We start from the raw sequence: 20,532 nt of genomic DNA, 5'->3' as shown, positions 1-20,532 counted from the left end.
AGCTGAGTATATTTATTTAACTTTTCACAAAGCAGCAGCCGGACAGAGGTATGCGTGTGAAAAGAACTTTAAAGCATCAAAAATATTATTTTCGCTCGAACATAAATAAATAAACACCCAGAAGCCAGGTCCTCTTTGGAATGTAGTAATTCAGAATTTTTATGAATGACTGCATTCATGCTAGGCCACGCCCCCTCATCTCTCCGTGTTGGAACTCCAAGCCCCGCCCCCCATGCTGCTTCCTGATTGGTTGAAGGAGTTCTGGAGTGGGCGTGGCTTCCGTAAACAGCACAGCGCTGATATAAAAACAAAGCGTCAAACTTCTGATCGATGAAAATGTACGAGTGATGGGAGAGATTAAAGGACCGGCGTGCATTGCGGATTTTACTTTTTGGGACAAAAGCCTTTGTTTCTGAGCATGTGGAGGATTTATTTTTCTTTGATATAAGTTTTCTCCTCTTCTATGTGAGTCAGCTGACAGCATGGGAATACTGCTGTTATTTGCTGTCGTGCAGGTGGTGACAGTCGGACTGGTGAGTGCAGGATGTGTATTTATTGACTCGGTTATGCTTCCTGTAAACACTGAATAATCTCGAAGACTCGTTTGTTTACATTAACCATAAAGCCTTATCTTCCTTCTCCAAAATCAAAATAATGGTCGAACTAAATTGCAGCTGCACACACGTGAATAATAAACCTACTATAGTCCTCATTTTTCCTTCCATGACTCAATGTTTTATCCTCATATTTAAAGAATATGTGGGAATATTTGCAAGTTTTCAATATGGGGTTAGAGGGACCACGTGAGGTCCTTAAGTGGTGTGTCAATGGTCCGTAAGAACTAGGTTCCTTTTGGACATATACTGCAATATAAATCCTGCATTGATAATGTCACTTGAGTTCATTAATGAACTTATTAGTGTTATTAGTACTACATGTACTACAAATATTGGATTATTATTACAGATGCATCATGGTGTAATTATGACTTTTACTGTTGTTGATGTTGTTGTGTTTTAGTCTATGGAACAATATAAATTGTCATATACAAAGATGGGTAGTTGATAACCTGATAAAGCGTCATTCATTTGTTGTTTTTTCAAAGTATATGTACATACGCTTTCTATCCCTCTTGTACACTTCCGTAATATTAGACAAAAGTCCTAATAACGGAGATAAAAAATACCCTTGACTCCCACTCACTGTGAACTCATTGCCCTTTATAAATGAGATGTGACTTTTGTACAGAGGATGTTTCAAGTTCCAGGCTATTGTCACTGGATTGTGTAATGTCATGGATTTAGACCTGTGTGTGTGTGTGTGTGTGTGTGTGTGTGTGTGTGTGTGTGTGTGTGTGTGTGTGTGTGTGTGTGTGTGTGTGTGTGTGTGTGTGTGTGTGTGTGTGTGTGTGTGTGTGTGTGTGTGTGTGTGTGTGTGTGTGTGTGTGTGTGTGTGTGTGTGTGTGTGTGTGTGTGTGTGTGTGTGTGTGTGTGTGTGTGTGTGTGTGTGTGTGTGTGTGTGTGTGTGTGTGTGTGTGTGTGTGTGTGTGTGTGTGTGTGTGTGTGTGTGTGTGTGTGTGTGAGAGCAGAGATGGAAGGAGTACTCAGATTTTATATTGTAGGTGAAAATAACAGTACTAAATCAAATAAAAACTCTATAACAAGTACAATTCCTGCATTTAAAATGTTACTTCAATAGAAATACAAACATATTTGAATCTTAATATACTCAAATTAAGTAAATGTATGCGTAATGACCCATTTCAGGATTATAATTACTGATGCATTAATGCTTTCATCACAGCTGGTAAAGGTTGAGCTCATTTTATCTACTTGATATACTGCTGCTGGATATCTTAACCTATAATTATATGTGCATGTTTATTTATGAATATTTTGTATTAGCTAACAATCTGAATCTGCAAAAAGCTGTATAAAGATTCAAAGGTTTTATTGTCACAAAGCTCCAGTGTAGAAATGGCAATGAAATTCTTCTGACCTGAGCTCCTCCAACAATGCAACATATAATAAAATACAAAAATAAAAGTAGTGCAAAAAGTCTGTATACAATAAAAATACTCAGGTAAAATACCTCTTCTTTACTCCACATCCCACCGCTGTGTGTGAATGTGAGACACAAGGGATTGGCGGTAGGAGGCTGGTGGTGGTGGTGGGGGGGTTTTGGGGGGGTTTTGGGTCAGAGAAAGTGCCTTTCATCCCGACTCGCTCCTGTAAATGCCAAGCGGAAGGCGACAGAGGGTTACAGATATCCCTGAGGGCCGGGACAGTGCTCAGCATTCAGCTAATGTTTAAGCCTCACACACTTTCAGGAATTTCAGGGATCTGTGTAACATAAGTCCGACTATTGTCCCGCTTTGGTCTCCTCCTAACATGGAAAATGTGTGTGAAGTCAGTTTGCAAATATGCAGGTAAACTAAAGTGCTTCATGGTTTGATGAACAACATGGAAAAGGCACAAAAAGTTGGTCTTAATGGGTAAAAATGTTATATATTATGAGTCTTTTTACATTATTCAATACCAATTTCTCACCTACCCGGAGCAATTACATAGAAAGAGTCGGTGTGCCAGAGCTCACACACACTGTGAAGTCACCAGGAAAATGTACATTAATTTGGTTTAAATCAGTAAAAATTGTATTATAATGTCAACCAGGCTTTTCTTGTTCCAACCACATTGAGGAATGACATGATAAATGCACATAAGTTGGTTTGAATCGGTAAAAGAAGTATTACACCATCAGTCTGACCTTGTTTTTACACTTTTCAACAAGTTACTACTGTGCCTATCCTCAGGTTAACTAAAGTACACACTATGGGCCCTCACACACTTCAAAGGATTCCTTGGAAAATGAACATGAGGAAGTTAATTTATTCCAGTTTACTCCTCCTGCTATATTGCACTGTTTCTCTTCCTTATTTATTTTATGTCTTAACAACATTGTATATGTGACTGTTGGAGGAGCCATCACATTTTCATGGCTAACAACCACGCTGTTTCTATCCTGCAAATCACAATAAGGAAAATTTCCTGATTGCCAATATTCAGGGTAACTAAAGACCACACTTTTTTTTAGATTTTATTTCAATTACCGGACGTTTGTTCTATCCAAAAGCGACTTACAATATATGCGCTTAAACATGAATATACAGACTCCAAACAGCAAGCATCCTGCAGGTACATTAGCTGTCAATGGGCAGCACCAATTTAAGTGCTACATATATAGAGAGATGTATTTTGTATTGGCCAAAGTGCAGTGGAAACAGGTGGGTTTTCTGTCTGTGAGCTAAGATGTGTAGACTTTCTAGTGTCCTACCCTACTACAAATCTCACATTTTTAAGGAATCTTTGTACTTAATCTAACTATTGTTGGTTCCAGTGGAGCTCCTCCTTACATGGAAAAGATACATGAAGTGTTATATTCAGGTTAAAGTGCACACTCGGTCTTTTCACAAACTTTTAGGACAAACTTGTGAAGGTATTCGTCAAAATGTTGTCCTGCTGGTCGCTGAATAGCTTCTGATTTCGGGACCATTTACTCTTTTCATTCCCTTTATCGCCCTTTCAAATCTGTCTTCTATAATAAAACCACATAAGGGCTGAGACAGAAATGTTTTAAACAAAATAAAAACATTGTCCTGATTGGTTCCAGTGTGGCTACTCCATGAACAATCAAAAAAGTACTAAAAGTCACTTCGCCAATATTCAGGTTCACTAAAGTGCACACTACGTCCCGTCAGACATTTCGAGGGAATCAAAAGTTAAATGTACGTAAAGTTGATTTGCAAGTAAGCAGGTTAAATAGAGTGCACACATTGTCCTTTCATACACTTTGAAGAATTGCTGGGATCTTTCTAGTGCAAGTCAAACTAATGGACTGCAATTGTAAAGCACTTTTCCAGTCTGTACGACCCATCAAAGCACTCTTACATATAGTCAGCTTTCACCCATTCACACACATTCATTCAGAGGCAGAGGCTACCATACAAGGTGCCACCTGCTCAGGAGACTCTGACACACCCTTGGCCATCGGGAGCAATTTGGGGTTAAGTATCTCGCCCAAGGACACATCAAAATGTTGACTTAAGGGGCTGTGATTGATCCCACAACCCTCTGATTGGTAGAGGACCGCACTACCTCCAAAACACCCTATGAGAGTACATCAAGTCCAATATTCAGGTTATGTCTTTTAATTTGTATTGTACAATGCCATGTCTTTTTATGCTGCTGCAACGCAAGAGATTCCCAAATTGGGATCAATAAAGTACTTCTTATCTTATCTTATTAGGTTATTTGTTTCTTTCCGTTAACTGTCAAGTGGGAACTAAGTATTTTTTTGTACGTTTTTGTGTTTCTCTTATTTTCCTACGACACTGTTATGATTGGCTGTGAATAAGAAAACACGAAAGACAGACCATCTATTTCAACTTATTCATTTTGGGAAAGGGGCAGGTACAATAAGATTATTATAACATTCTGAGTTGGGAACATTTGATAGAATATAGGAACATCGTTCTGGTGTACAAAATCCTGCACTGCTTAACTCATTGGTTACTCAACGTAACAACACCAGACTGACCACTAGTAGCTCCACACGCGGCGACCTATCAGTCCCATTCAGGAAGAGTACTTTTGGTCAGTTATCATTCTCCGTCACAGTGATACAAAACTGGAACTCTCTACCCACTAGTGATGTTACGTTGGCGAACGATCCGATTCTTTTGAACGGCTCTTTGGTACGAACGAAGCGAACCGAGTCGTACTTAGTGAGAGCCGTTCTTTTTATCGTTGGTTCACTGCCTGCCATAAATCCACTCGCCTTTACAGGAACTTGCTTTCCTGAATGCAAATGTTCCGTAGATGATGGCATAACGTATGCTGCTTGCGTAGTAGTTGGGCTGGCTGAGAGATGTAGCAAGTTAAACATTTTCTGTGAGTAAAAGTAGATTTCTGGCAAAACAGTCAATCATTATCCTGGTGATTATTTCGCAGATAAACCTATTAACCCCGCCCTCTTTTGAACGGCTCTCGGAAAGGAACGGAGCCATAAGATCCGGCTCCCTTCAAAGAGCCGTAATTCCCATCACTACTACCACTCAAATCAAAGACATACATACATATACCACCTTTACAGCTCACTTAAAAACATGGTTCACTGAGAACCTGGATATGGCGTTGGATATAGCGTGTGTGTTACATGTTGCGATCATGGACCCCTCGTTTCTGTTGTGTGATCGTGATGTGCTATATGTGACATGTATGTAGTAACGTGTGTTGTTTGCATTGTTCTCTTTCATCCTTTCTTTATAACTAATGCTGTTGATGTGTTGTGATTTTAAAAAGGTGTCTATTATCATCCGGGGACAACAGCTGGAAATGAGCATGTTGGCTAAAGCTAATGCTCCATTTACTGTTTTTAAGAAATAAAAATGAAATGAAATGATCTTTATTAAAAGTGCACATTGTCCCCTAGGTGTCTGCTGGCTGCCCGGAGGTGTGTGTGTGTGCCGGCCCCCCCTCCTGCCCCCCGGGCGTCTCCTCCGTGCCGGACGGATGCGGCTGCTGTAAGGTCTGCGCCGCGCAGCTGAACCAGGACTGCCAGGAGGGAAGAAGACCCTGCGACCATCACAAGGGACTGGAGTGCAACTATGGAAACGATGTGGGCCGAACACACGGCATCTGCAGAGGTACGACCAGGGAAACCTCCTCCACCTCAACTATGTGCATTATCTCTCATTTAGTGCTGCACTTAAAGGTCCCCTATTATACTGTTTGTCATCAATATATTACAGGTCTCAGATATATACAGAACATGTCTCTGATTGGCTGAAACACCAAACAGATCATTGCAGCATCCCATAATCCCCTCTGTTTCAGCCCTGTTTCCAAAGTGCTGATTCTCTGTCTGTTACTTTAGATTAAAATAAGGAGCCCCTCCCCACGCCCCTCTGAGAGAGATTTGGTTAAAAAGAACATAATGGTGCTCTAGGAGGTGATTCAGGTGATAAGGTGGGGGGGGGGGGTTACCTTGGTTGCTGATTGGCTAATGGTTACACAAGACAAAACATCGTTATGACATCATAAAGTGGCCAAAATCTGATCAGCTCATTTTCAGACAGGTTTTTATATAAATGGATCAGGACAAAAAGAGAGAGAATCTTTGTTCCTGAAACTTTCAGAGTCTCTTTACACAGAGGGGACACATGTTGATGTAGAAGAGACATGAAGAAGAGGGGACACATGTTGATGTAGAAGAGACATGAAGAAGAGGGGACACATGTTGATGTAGAAGAGACATGAAGAAGAGGGGACACATGTTGATGTAGAAGAGACATGAAGAAGAGGGGACACATGTTGATGTAGAAGAGACATGAAGAAGAGGGGACACATGTTGATGAAGAAGAGACATGAAGAAGAGGGGACACATGTTGATGTAGAAGAGACATGAAGAAGAGGGGACACATGTTGATGTAGAAGAGACATGAAGAAGAGGGGACACATGTTGATGTAGAAGAGACATGAAGAAGAGGGGACACATGTTGATGTAGAAGAGACATGAAGAAGAGGGGACACATGTTGATGTAGAAGAGACGTGAAGAAGAGGGGACACATGTTGATGTAGTAGAGACATGAAGAAGAGGGGACACATGTTGATGTAGAAGAGACATGAAGAAGAGGGGACACATGTTGATGTAGAAGAGACATGAAGAAGAGGGGACACATGTTGATGTAGAAGAGACATGAAGAAGAGGGGACACATGTTGATGTAGAAGAGACATGAAGAAGAGGGGACACATGTTGATGTAGAAGAGACATGAAGAAGAGGGGACACATGTTGATGTAGAAGAGACATGAAGAAGAGGGGACACATGTTGATGTAGAAGAGACATGAAGAAGAGGGGACACATGTTGATGTAGAAGAGACATGAAGAAGAGGGGACACATGTTGATGTAGAAGAGACATGAAGAAGAGGGGACACATGTTGATGTAGAAGAGACATGAAGAAGTGGATTCTGCATAATAGGTGACCTTTAAGTAGAAATATGAGGTACTTGTACTTCCCTTTACTCAAACGCTAACCCTCCACTATATTTGTAGGCAAATGTTGTACTTTTTAGTTACTCATTGTGGGCCGAACACATGGCCTCTGCAGAGGTACGACGAGGGAAACCAAAGGGCAGGGGTGGAGTGTAACTAAGTGCATTTACGTTCATATAGTAGTGGCATTAAGGGACATTTTGAGGGACAACCTTAACCCTCCACTTAATCTTTAGGCACATGTTACAGAATTAGTCACTATTTTCTTTGCAGATTTAGGTTATTAATGCAAAATGTAAATCTACTAATGCATACGTAATAAAGATTGCACTCGCCGGCAGTACATAGAGTCATTCAAACTAGCTTTAACATCAACAGCTGCAACACATAACTGCACATTAATGCATCAATTATTATAATACAATAACTATTTATGATTCTGAAATTGGTATACTTAATAACGAGTACTGTTGTCCTTCTTTCACGTCTGCGTCAGGGTCTGAAAAGTAAAGCTAAAAAGTTAGTGCTTAAACCTGCATTATTTCAAATAGCCAACTCCAAAATAAGTCAGATTGTATGAAGAAATGACCCTACTTCTCACCTGATTTATTACACCAGTAATCACTCCTTCAAATACGTTTTCTGGGCTTATGACTAGTTTTCTACGTTTTTTACAATACAGTAAGTTATGCTGTAAATTATGTTCTCATTTGAAGTCAAATAGACAACAAAGCAGGGTATGCTTTAGGTATTGTATCGAAGTCTATGAGAAAACGACCCTAATTCTCACCTGATGTATTACATTACATTGCATTTAGCTGACGCTTTTATCCAAAGCGACTTACAATAAGTGCATTCGACCAAGAAGATACAAACTTGAAGAAAACAGAATCATATAAGTACATCAGGTTTCATAGAGCCAAAACATTTCAAGTGCTACTCAACTGGCTTTAGATAAGCCAGTCCTTTGTTAGTATATAAGTGCTTTGTTAGTAATTCTATTGCTCGAAGTGGAGTCGAAAGAGATGAGTTTTCAGTCTGCGCCGGAAGATGTGTAAGCTTTCTGCTGTCCTGATGTCAATGGGGAGCTCATTGCACCATTTTGGAGCCAGGATAGCAAACCCACGTGTTTTTGCTGATGGGAACTTGGGTCCCCCTCGCAGTGCGGGTGCAGCGAGCCGTTTGGCTGATGCAGAGCGGAGTGCACGTGCTGGGGTGTATGGTTTAACCATGTCCTGGATGTAGGAAGGGCCAGATCCATTCACAGCATGGTACGCTAGTATTACATTTTTCTAATGAGTTTATGGTCTCAATCCCTACTTTCAAGTCTCCTTCGAAACAGAGTGATGTATATTTTGTACATGATGGACCCATTTAGAGAAAAACCCTTTCACAGTCTTTTTTCAGTTCATGAAAGTTGATTTTAAATATTGTTTGCCTAAAAAATGTCTTCAGCGTTCGGTCGTAGACAGATCCACTTCCTGAGTTGTTCCAAAAAACAAAATGGCAGTAATCACTCCTTCAAATTAGTTTATGGCCTTATCACTAGATTTTTTTTTACTATACAGTATTAAGTATTATTGTATAGAAGTCTATGAGAAAACGACCCTAATTATCACTTGATTTATTACTTGGTAAACATCTTTTCTAATGAGTTTATGGTCTCAATCCCTACTTTCAAGTCTCCTTTGATACAGAGTGATGTATATTTTTGTACATGATGGACCCAGTTAGAGAAAATGAGCATTTGGTCGTAGTCAGCTCCACTTCCTGAGTCACTTCTTGCTCCAAAAAACAAAATGGCAACGTCCAAAAATCAAGATGTCGACGGCTAAAATCCCCCAAACTCTCGGCTTCAAAACGGTAGTCCACAAAACCAATGGGTTAAGTGAAGGTCACTCCGGACACTTCTCCTTATATACAGTCTATAAGTAGGTGGTAGGAGGAGGAGGAGGGTCCGATTCGGGGGGAGTCTTTTGGGTTTAGAGTCGGGCATTGAGTTTGGGGTTTAGCTCGGGGTTGAGTGAGGGGATGTGTGACTTCAGGGCGGGGGGGAAATCTGGCTGGAGGTTCTCTTTGATACGAGTTTCGGGTTTGAAGCCGGTGCCACGTTTTCAAAAACCAGAGCACCTTCATGAGCTGCCACTGAAACCCAGCCAACTGCACAGGATTCATATAAGCAGTTCAGTGTGTACACAAACACACACACGCACACACACACACACACACACACACACACACACACACACACACACACACACACACACACACACACACACACACACACACACACACACACACACACACACAGTGGTATTTTTATATGTGTGTTTATTTGGGGGTGTCCCACTCGGGGAGCGACATTGTAAACAAGTCTAAATTCCTTTCTGATCTAAGAATAGAGCTCGCTTCATAAAAGTGGAGATAGTGTGTCTCGCCGTCTCTCCTCTGATCTCTGTGCACATTAAAGATGCGTTTACACATCAGCCACTTCCTGTTAGTTATTTTATTTCCTGTCACAGCTTTTCACAGAGTTTTCTTTTTGGATTTAGAATATTTAATATCCGAACACTTCAGTTTTTGAAGTCTTTGAAGTGCGGTTTGGATACTTTTCAGCCCACACTGATAATTACCAGCTTCTTATGATAAGATAATATCCAATTGTTGTATTTTAAAGATCATAAGCTGTAGTTTTGCTCACTTGATGCTAACAAATGCTAACAAACAGTGAGCAAATATGCATTATTTCATATTCCATAGCTATATTATTACCACAATAGACAAACAAAAATTTCTGACTTTTTTATTAACGTACTGTACCTCAAAAAATGCAGAGGCTTCTGGAACTTGCAACTGCGTTCTCGTCCTTTAAAACTGTGAAAAATGTCACAAACAAGAACCAGACTCTCTACTCAGCATTGTGCAGATTTTCTTCTTCTTCTTAGTCTTTATAGGATAGCAAAACTATTTTAACTTGCACACCGCCACCTACTGTATAAATATTGCATTGTTAAGTTAATGAAGACAATTTTAATAATGTTATCGGCTAGATTTTAACATAATAATATACATTGCCCATTCTCTTTTGGCCATAATATATATAAATATTTGGCCTGCTGTGATGCAAGTCAAATTTCAGACTTGATCTACGTATTATCGTATCGTGTCGTATCGTATCGTAAGTGCATCCCTAGTTTGTTTTTGTCCATTTAAAGGTCACCTATTATGTCTTTTCTACATCAACATGTGTCCCCTCTTCTTCATGTCTCTTCTACATCAACATGTGTCCCCTCTTCTTCATGTCTCTTCTACATCAACATGTGTCCCCTCTTCTTCATGTCTTTTCTACATCAACATGTGTCCCCTCTTCTTCATGTCTCTTCTACATCAACATGTGTCCCCTCTTCTTCATGTCTCTTCTACATCAACATGTGTCCCCTCTTCTTCATGTCTCTTCTACATCAACATGTGTCCCCTCTTCTTCATGTCTCTTCTACATCAACATGTGTCCCCTCTTCTTCATGTCTCTTCTTCATCAACATGTGTCCCCTCTTCTTCATGTCTCTTCTACATCAACATGTGTCCCCTCTTCTTCATGTCTTTTCTACATCAACATGTGTCCCCTCTTCTTCATGTCTCTTCTACATCAACATGTGTCCCCTCTTCTTCATGTCTCTTCTACATCAACATGTGTCCCCTCTTCTTCATGTCTCTTCTACATCAACATGTGTCCCCTCTTCTTCATGTCTCTTCTACATCAACATGTGTCCCCTCTTCTTCATGTCTCTTCTTCATCAACATGTGTCCCCTCTTCTTCATGTCTCTTCTACATCAACATGTGTCCCCTCTTCTTCATGTCTCTTCTACATCAACATGTGTCCCCTCTTCTTCATGTCTCTTCTACATCAACATGTGTCCCCTCTTCTTCATGTCTCTTCTACATCAACATGTGTCCCCTCTTCTTCATGTCTCTTCTACATCAACATGTGTCCCCTCTTCTTCATGTCTCTTCTACATCAACATGTGTCCCCTCTTCTTCATGTCTCTTCATCAACATGTGTCCCCTCTTCTTCATGTCTCTTCTACATCAACATGTGTCCCCTCTTCTTCATGTCTCTTCTACATCAACATGTGTCCCCTCTTCTTCATGTCTCTTCTTCATCAACATGTGTCCCCTCTGTGTAAAGAGACTCTGAAAGTTTCAGGAACAAAGATTCTCTCTCTTTTTCTCCTGATCCATTTCTATAAAAACCTGTCTGAAAATGAGCTGATCAGATTTTGGCCACTTTATGATGTCATAACGATGTTTTGGCTTGTGTAACCATTAGCCAATCAGCAACCAAGGTAACCCCCCCTCCCCCACCTTATCACCTGAATCACCTCCTAGAGCACCATTGTGTTCTTTGTAACCAAATCTCTCTCAGAGGGGCGTGGGGAGGGGCTCCTTATTTTAATCTAAAGTAACAGACAGAGAATCAGCACTTTGGAAACAGGGCTGAAACAGAGGGGATTATGGGATGCTGCAATGATCTGTATGGTGTTTCAGCCAATCAGAGACAGGCTCTGTATATATCTGAGACCTGGGATATATTGATGACAAACAGTATAATAGGCGACCTTTAAAGTATCTTCCACTAACCCTTGTGTCCTCCTTCTTCCTTTCCCCCCAGCAAAGGCAGAGGGCCGCTCATGCGAATACAACGGGAGGATTTATCAAAACGGAGAGAATTTCAGCGCCGGGTGTAAGCACCAGTGCACGTGCATCGACGGGGCGGTGGGCTGCGTGCCGCTCTGTCAGAGCAACGTGCCGCTGGCCTCCACTTCCTGTCCGGCTCCACAGCTCGTCAAGGTGCCCAAAAAACATCACTCAAAACACACCTGTTCAACCACTGAACATCCACACTGATAATGACCTGCTTCTTAGGACAAATACCATTCACATCATTTCCAATTGTAGTATTTTAAAGATCATAAGCTATAGTTTTATCACTTGATGCTAACAAAGACTAACAAACAGTGAGCAAAGATGCATTATTTAATATTCCATAGCTGTATTATTACCACAATGAACAAACAAAAAGTTCTGACTACCACAAATATTGAGTTATTTTTAGTAATAACTAAAAAAAACTAAAATAACTATGAAATAAGAAATGAATTAAAATGAACATATATACATAATGGCTCATATATACATATTAGATATATTAACATGTGTGGAAACAGTGTGTATTTTTGTGTTATTCTCTGTCAAAGCGTCTTATAAGCGCTATAAAAGTGTCATGTATTATTATTATTATTATTATTATTATTATTATTATTATTATTCCATTCTATTCCTATGTAAATACTGCTATATTTGTCTATATTTTTTATTATCTCCAATATTTTTTAATGTTGATTTTGATTTGATTTGATTAGATTTATTCCGAATGTGTAAAACAATAATACAAAAATGTAACATGAGAATTATTATAGAATAAAAAAATTAAGCAGTGTCAAATTGATATACAAAAATATACAAATAAACAAATAATCTACTTAATTACACATCCTGAGAAGGATCCCACCCCTTCTCCCAAAAACTAAATTATTAACATATATATATCTTTTTTATGTACGCACCATGACATCAAGTCAAATTCCTCGTACGTGTCAACCTACCTGGAAATAAACCTGATTCTGATTCTGATCATTAAGGTGCCCGGTCAGTGCTGCCTCAAAATCGACTGCCACAAAGGATCCTCCATCCAACCTCCAGTTTACCCGCCTTACCCCTTCATCCCATACCCTGCGTACCCCTTCCCAAAGCCTTACCCCAAACCTTTCCGGAAGCTGTACCCCTACAAACCCAAGAAGGAAAAGGACACGCTTGGCAACGAGCTGGTGGAGGTGGGGCGCAAGTGGGACAACAACAACAACAACAAGCTCCGTGGAAACAAGCACCTGGCGGGTGAGCCTGAGAGCGCCGTCTGTTTCCTCCGCACTAAAGCATCATGTTTACGTTTTGGACGTTTTGACGCACAAACGGCCTCACTGTGGCACCTTTCCTCTGCATCTACCACTGTGTGTGTGTGTGTGTGTGTGTGTTGGCGTTTATGTGAGTCTTGTTTTCCACTGGCTCCTTGCACACCAGAGGTTCTCTCTCTCTCTCACAGCACATGCCTCTGTCACCCAGCCTTCCCTCTCTGTAATCACCCTCTCTGTGCGTCAGTGTTGCCTGTTTGCTGAATGAAGGTAGTGTGCTTTGCATCTCTGGACCTCTGCGTTCCCCTCTCTCTCCCAGCGGCCCTTTTCCCCCTAGCTTTGCTTCTGCTGATCCTGCTCCTCTTTCCCGTCACATTTTGCATCGTCTATTGTCCTCCAACACGACATTTTCATAAGCCTGGTGTCCGCGATCTAGTTCATCGTCCGAGAGTTACAGATCCTCCTGGGATGGTGTTGATTGTAACACGTAGCAATTTGTTCTACTTGCCACCATTTTTTTGGTGTGGTTTTGGAGGTTATTGAGGATGTTGAATTCATTTCTGACATTTTTAGGATGAAAAATTGTAGGTTTGTGTCCCTTAAAACCTTAAAGTCGACAAAATGTTCAACAGAATCAGCTCACCGGGAGTACATATATGGCCACTTTTTGGTCAAAATAGCCATTATTGATGCTGAAAATGTCCAAATTTGATATGGCATATGCAATAACCTCCAAAATCACTCCCAAATTATCCAAATCAAGCAAGACATTGTTTAGCTTTTGTCTGCATATGCTAATTTATGCTAATTGTACAATTTGCCCAACATCTGCAAGTTAGCATCTGGCAGTTTCTATGTCCTTGGGGAACTTTTGGGGATCTCAACATTTCAGGGTTCACACTGCTGCTAACTAAACTAATGATTGATGGGGTTACTAAAACCTCAAAATCAACACAAAATCAGCCCCTAGAGAATACAGATATGACCACTTTCTGGTTAAAACGGCTATTATTGATCCTGAAAATGTCCAATTTGATATAGCATCCTCAATAACCTCCAAAATCACTCCCAAATTGCTATTGTCTGCATATGCTAATTCATGCTAATTCATGTCACTTAATGTACCATACATTTTCTTACATAAAACGTTGGTGAACTCAACATTTCAGGGTTCACAAACAGACTATCAAAGGGGGTACACGAAACAAAAAAGTGTTGGGAACCACTGCTTTAACACGTCCTTTGTTTCCTCTCTCCTAGCCTGGAGGCAGGTGGGAGATCAGTGTGCGGTTCAGACTACTTCCTGGTCCCAGTGTTCCCGGAGCTGTGGGATGGGCGTCTCCTCTCGTGTTACCAACGACAACGCCAGGTGTAAACTGATCAAGGAGACGCGGCTGTGCAACGTTCGGCCCTGCAGCTCCATGTCCGCCCCCGTCAAGATGAGGAATGTGAGTGATGCTTTTAAGATTCTCAGACAGGCATTTCTTCCTCTTAATGAATCCAACAGAGTCGTTTCAGAGAAAGGATTGCTCTCAGTTTGGTTTTTAATATCACGGCATGTTGCTGGAGTCCTTTCTGGTGCATCTCGGTCTATTAGTGGTTCTGTTGCTGTGTGGGAAACCCCAGCCGGGTGACGATGGACTCGATTTAGGACACGTTTCCTCTGAGAAGCTTCACACTCAGATGGTGGTTTCCCAGTCTGAACTAGAAGGGCATTCGGAGAGACCAACGCAAATGCTGTTTCCAGAAATGAAAAATAATGCACGAACCCGCCGTGTGATTTGGATCTGATCCTAAATGTAAGGGGTTCTTCTTTGGCCAAAACCAGTAGAGTTCCATAATCCTGCTGACAAACAAACCAATAAACCAAAACATGACGTCCTTGCTGGAGGTAATAAAGGTGATTCAAAGCTTAAAGGTGGGGTAGGTAAGTTTGAGAAACCGGCTCGTGATACACTTTTTGTTATATTCCATGGAATGCTCTTAACATCCCGATAGCAATGAATATCTGAAGTGCTTTGACAAAAAATCCATAAATAAATATCATCTGTGGAAGCTGTAATACTGTAAAAAGCACGACCAATCATTTTAGCCGGCCCGGCTAAAATAACTGGATGGCCTACCTGCCTGTCAGCCTTCCATCTGTGCACAAACTTATCTCGTGCCCTCATTGGTCATGTGCGTGTTCGTGTGTGTTGGAGGAGGGGCTCTGTAAGGAAGGGGCAGATTTTCTCCGGTTGTGTATTTTCAAATTCTAGCGATCTCGAGCTGGTTTCTCAAACGTACCTACCCCACCTTTAACAGTAAGTTCAAAATATTGGGAAATGCTCTGAATCTCTTCCTGGCAGATAGTATGATTGATACTGCACAAAAAACGATGTAACACTTAAAATGGTTTGGCTTTTTTAAAGTGAATTTACTGTTCTGAGTTTGCAACTCCAAATGACACAAATTATAATGTGAAGGTATATCAAATAAAGGATCCAAGAGGAGGTTAATGGGAAACCAAAGCCAGCCCTAACCATAAGAGGAAAGTCATAAGTCCATTGCAGCATCTTACATTTCCCAAATTGGGATCAATAAAGTACATCTTATCTTAAATGTTGAACTTTGTCAGCAAATGAAAACAAACTGGGAGATAGCTATAGGCGTTGTCTCCCATTGTACTTTCGGACACTTTAAGAACACCTAGAACCACAGTTTTGGGCTAAAATCCCATAACTTTTCAGACACAAAACAAAAACCCCTCATTTGTTTGCTGGTGTTTGGAGAACTCCCACGCTGAGCCGTCACTGTCAGCCGCACTCAGCGTCTCTTTGCTTTGTGATTTAAAGAGCTCTCCATTCGCCCACTCTGTTTTCCTCTCATCACTCAACTCCCTCTGAAACGCTCTGCCTCTCGCTGTGAAACACTCAGGAGGTGGACAGGTTGTTTTGCACCTGTTCTCTCCCCGTGTTTTCAGAGCGGCTGTGGGTGTTAATGTGCATCGTGTCGATCCTGAACCGTCGCTGGCATGTTCCTCTCCGCCACTCATCGGTTGTTCTGACCTTTCATTTGTTTTTCTTTGTCTCGGTACTTAACGGCATCGAGTTTGTTTTCCATGGCGCGGGGATCGAGTAATGAGTTGTTTCGTCTTGCTCTGCGGTATGTAGGGTTTGGTAACGTTACACAATAGAACTACTCAGTGCTTTTAACTAAGTAAAAGTGCCAATACTTAACTGTAGAAATACTCTGTTACAAGTTAAAGTACTGTGTTCCAAATCAAGTAAAAGTACTCAAGTATTGGCATCAAAATATGACTTGACTCACCGGAAGTAAAAGTTCTCGCTATGCGGTATGACCCATTTCAGCAAGTTGGTTAATGTTTCCCAACGCTGCACATGTTGTCAAGTTGGTGAAGACAATAGGCGCTTTCACACCGCAGTACTTTTCCCACAAAGGTTCATGAGAACTTAGTTCATCAGAACTCTTTAGTTCTCATGAACTAAGTACAGATCGCGTTCACACCGGAATAAGTTCCTGAGGGAAGATTACGCAAATGAAGCCGCTGACGTCACTTATTCTTCTTCTGCTTTGGGTTTACTGGCAGGCCGCAAACAACTTCACGGCGTATACTGCCACCCGAAGTCCCCGGCCGGAAGTCCCTGGAGTTGGGGACTGGCTTCAGTAGAAGCTGCTGGGACTCCCAGCAGCTTCTACTGAAGCCTTCCGAGTAAATCGCCAGAACGCCGACACCTCCTCATCTCCACCGCTCCCATGTTTTCTTTTGTGTTGCCATAAGTTAGTCTCTCTGCGTTTGCGCCCTGGGCTAATGCTAATGCTAATGCTAATGCTAATGCGAGGATAATAAAATGGCGGCTTCACAACACTTTTTGGGAGTTTTACGGGGCGTGGTTTGCAATCCGCCCAGCCAATCAGAAATAGGAATCTTTTTCTCCCACGAAAGTACCTGCTCTCTAGCAGGGACGGAAAAGGAGGTAAAAAAGGTTCTCATGAACTAATTTTTGTTCCGGCTCTTTTTGGTGTGAACGCGACATTTCGGAACTATATCGGAACTAAAGTTGGAAAATTACTGCGGTGTGAACGCGGCTATTGTGTTCTTTTTAACCAAATATCTCTCAGAGGGGCGTGGGGAGGGGCTCCTTATTTTAATCTAAAGTAACAGACAGAGAATCAGCACTTTTGAAACAGGGCTGAAACAGAGGGGATTATGGGATGCTGCAATGATCTGTTTGGTGTTTCAGCCAATCAGAGACAGGCTCTGTATATATCTGAGACCTGTGATATATTGATGACAAACTGTATAATAGGGGACCTTTAACTCTAGACTCCTTCACTGGAATTCACTCGTGTCTGTTTCCCTCCACAGAAAGGAAGGAAGTGCTCTCGTACCCACAAGGCTCCTGAACCCCATCGCCTGTCCTACGCCGGCTGCAGGAGCTCTCGTCTGTACCGACCAAACTACTGCGGCGTGTGCAGGGACGGCCGCTGCTGCTCGCCTCGCCGCACACGCACCGCCAGCGTGAGTTTCGCCTGTCCCGACGGAGAGAGATTCAACCGCTCCGTGATGTTCATCCAGTCCTGCAAGTGCAGCGATGAATGCAACCATCTTAACGAGGCCGCCATGCCGCCTCAACGATGGCTCTACGGGGACACGCACAAGTTCATCGACTAGACATTCCCCCACAGCAAACAGACAATAACCTCCCATAGTGATCCCCAATATAGAATAGCTGTCCTTAGTGTATCTATGACAGGGGTGTCCAAACATTTTTCACCGAGGGCCACATACAGAAAGATATTCGAAGGGCTGGGCCACTCACTACAGGTCAGGTTTGCCTCATAAGTGAAGTTATAAGTTAGCGAAATCAATCAAATGTAAGTCAATTATACTGCTGCTTTCCATAGGGTTTCATTTATTGTGTTGGCAGCTCATTCCTTAAAACAGAAGCCTTAGATTGCTTATCATAAGAGCAAATAGGAAGGGTCTATTTCAAGGTTGTTATGTAAATAAGTTATTGGGCTTTTTTCTTATCAACTTAGATTTCTTAGAACATATTTTCAACTTGAATTGACTGAAAGTGGGTTTATTAACACATGAACACTACTGTGTAATATATATTTACAGATATATTTAAGAAGTACAAGACAAGCACAAGTTTCATTTGTGGGCCGCATTCCAGTATACTTTTTGAATTTGCCGATTAGTTTGGACACCCCTGATCTATGAGTAGACGCAAGCGAGGTGAACGAGAAACTGGGGAGGAATGGGGAAATTTGGACGGGGAAGAGCAGGTGCTTTAGTGTAGATAAACGTTGTTCCTACAGACTGTGACTAAGACCTTAATGGACGCTACCAAACGTCCTCTGAGACTTTTGATGAGGACGATGGAGCGAGACACACAAACAGAACTGTTGATGTTTCTTTCGGTGGATCCACGTCACAGTTTCGTAAGTCCGACGAGCCGATAGAAAGCTGGTTGACCTCGCATTGGAGCTAATACATGCACTCCAATAACTGGATGAACCAAAAGAAGACAAAGAAACCGGTACGGCAGAAGATGGACGAGCATTTCAGATGTTCTTGAAGGAGGTCTTTTCACAGTATTTATTCACTGGTATTTATTGAGACAGACGTGATGACACAGTTGGGTCGCTATGTTTGGACGGACAAAACAGCTGAGAGCTGTCGGCCTAAACAGATCTGGGGCTCGACCCCTGGGTCAGAAAGCCAAATCTAATGATGGATGATGAAGGAGAGCAGGAGGTATGTACTAGAAAAAGCCCGAGTTGAACCTGATGGGTTGAAGCATTAGTGGGGGAACAAGTCAAAGGTTGTTGACACAGCTGGACGTCCCCCTGCCTTCGAATCTACAAGAGACATTTAGCAAGAACCAGAAGAACAAGCATAGGATTCTGGCGCCGAGACGTCGACCCGCCTAACTCTCTGAGCAAATTACAATCCTGACTCAGCGAGAGTGGACTCTTTGGTTTGCTATAAAAATAAAATTTGAAAAAAAACGGCGTCTGCTGAGGTAAACATGTAATTTGTGACTCGCGGGTTGGAACCGCTGTCTGGCCTGTAATCGAGCGGCATGTGAGCTCATGAAACAATAACTCACGCTTCATCCATGTGTAACAGTCTGTTTCTGAGAGAGGAGCCTCGCGGCCTTTGGAGAGGACGTTAGGAAAGGATCCCATAAGACATTTCGATGGGAGGAAAATCCTTCGTCCAGTTCTATCTACAGAGGAACTGACTTTTATCGTTACTGAATCACCATTTTCAGTATTTCAAAGATGTGTTTTCTCTCGGCTTAGATATTCCTTCTGGATAATATTTGCATTTTCTACCATCTCTTCTTGGCTTCAGTAGGCTTTCTTAGTTCAGAGACTTTGCCACGAAGCCTGAAACAACTTTTGCAGGTGATAAAAAAATAAAGTGTTTAATTGTTGGCCATTGATATTTGCCTATGTAGATGCTGTGGTTTTGGTACTGTATGTGTAGTTTTGTTTAAACACTATAGAGCAGCTATGTACAGATGCATTGTTCCCTTTGTAGATCTGCTGTATAAGAACCAATCCTTTTACCCAGTTATACTGAAGTAGTCCATGTAGAGTTTAGCACTGAACAGAGCAGGGTTCAGGTCCTTTAGTGCCAATTTGAAAGCATGAGGATTGTATGTCTACTAGTGTACAAACACCATCTGCAGTCATAAAGTCATGCTTTTTAGGATTACATATTTACAGACTTGCTGGAAACGGGTTGCCTACCAAATAATGGGATGTTAAGAGTTTGGAGTTCATTTTGCATTTTTAATAAAGACATGTTCACTCCTACAATTGGTCTTCAACATTTCCATAATGTTATATTTTTCTTTTAATGTAGATAAAATTACCAAATGTTGCGTTTTCAATGCCGTCTCAACAGTTCATACATTGGTGGGTTTTAAGCTAATTATTGCTACTATTAAATTCTGATGTTAACACGGCATTACCATGCTTACATGTGCTTTTAAAAACATCATAAATCATGACAATTGTAGACGTTTTAACCTCAAAATACTAGGAGATACAAATTAAAGGGGCCCTATTCTCCTTTTTGGGAGTTTCCCCCTTTCCTGTAGTGTGTTTAAATACATTTTAGTGCATGTAAATGGTCTGCTAAGGCAAAATAAAGACAGTTAAAGCTTGGAAACACGTCACATTACAGGCACAAATTACATATGAACCTGGAATAAGTATAATTTTAAGATTTAAGCTTCAATTACTTCAATATACGGTGTGTTTTATGACATACGTGTAATAAAAATGGCCAAATTCTTCACTTGGTGATTCTTTTATTGGAGGCATTCAATTGGATATTCAGAGAGATAGCTGCCATGTGAGCATAGACTTACTTAACGGTCACTACATGACTTTGTAAAAAGGCTTATCGTTGCAGGAGGAGAGGGGGGGGACAAAAATAACTTCCTATACAATACTATTTTCAAAAAGGGGGCTCAAATCATG

General features: G+C 41.4%; 1 protein-coding gene across 1 annotated transcript; it reads left to right on the top strand.

Annotated features, from left to right (window-relative positions):
• The first annotated feature begins 357 nt into the window (after positions 1 to 357).
• On the top strand, positions 358 to 20,345 carry si:ch211-106h11.3 (CCN family member 1). The gene is made up of 6 exons (XM_034127068.1): positions 358 to 533; positions 5,491 to 5,704; positions 11,727 to 11,905; positions 12,757 to 13,009; positions 14,284 to 14,471; positions 17,393 to 20,345. The coding sequence occupies exons 1-6, from the start codon at positions 483 to 485 to the stop codon at positions 17,696 to 17,698; spliced, it is 1,191 nt and encodes a 396-aa protein (XP_033982959.1). The 5' UTR covers positions 358 to 482; the 3' UTR covers positions 17,699 to 20,345.
• Positions 20,346 to 20,532: the final 187 nt, after the last annotated feature.

Source organism: Trematomus bernacchii, unplaced genomic scaffold (assembly GCF_902827165.1).
Source record: "Trematomus bernacchii unplaced genomic scaffold, fTreBer1.1, whole genome shotgun sequence".
NCBI lineage: Eukaryota > Metazoa > Chordata > Actinopteri > Perciformes > Nototheniidae > Trematomus > Trematomus bernacchii.
The sequence above is the reverse complement of the archived record's forward strand: the minus strand, read 5'-3'. Positions and strand labels throughout refer to the sequence as shown.

Bases quoted from the DNA above. Each gene is read 5' to 3' on its own strand.
- si:ch211-106h11.3 (XM_034127068.1), top strand. From the start codon at position 483: ATGGGAATACTGCTGTTATTTGCTGTCGTGCAGGTGGTGACAGTCGGA. The intron at 5,705-11,726 runs GTACGACCAGGG...CTTTCCCCCCAG, and splicing joins AACACACGGCATCTGCAGAG to CAAAGGCAGAGGGCCGCTCA. The intron at 11,906-12,756 runs GTGCCCAAAAAA...CTGATCATTAAG, and splicing joins CGGCTCCACAGCTCGTCAAG to GTGCCCGGTCAGTGCTGCCT.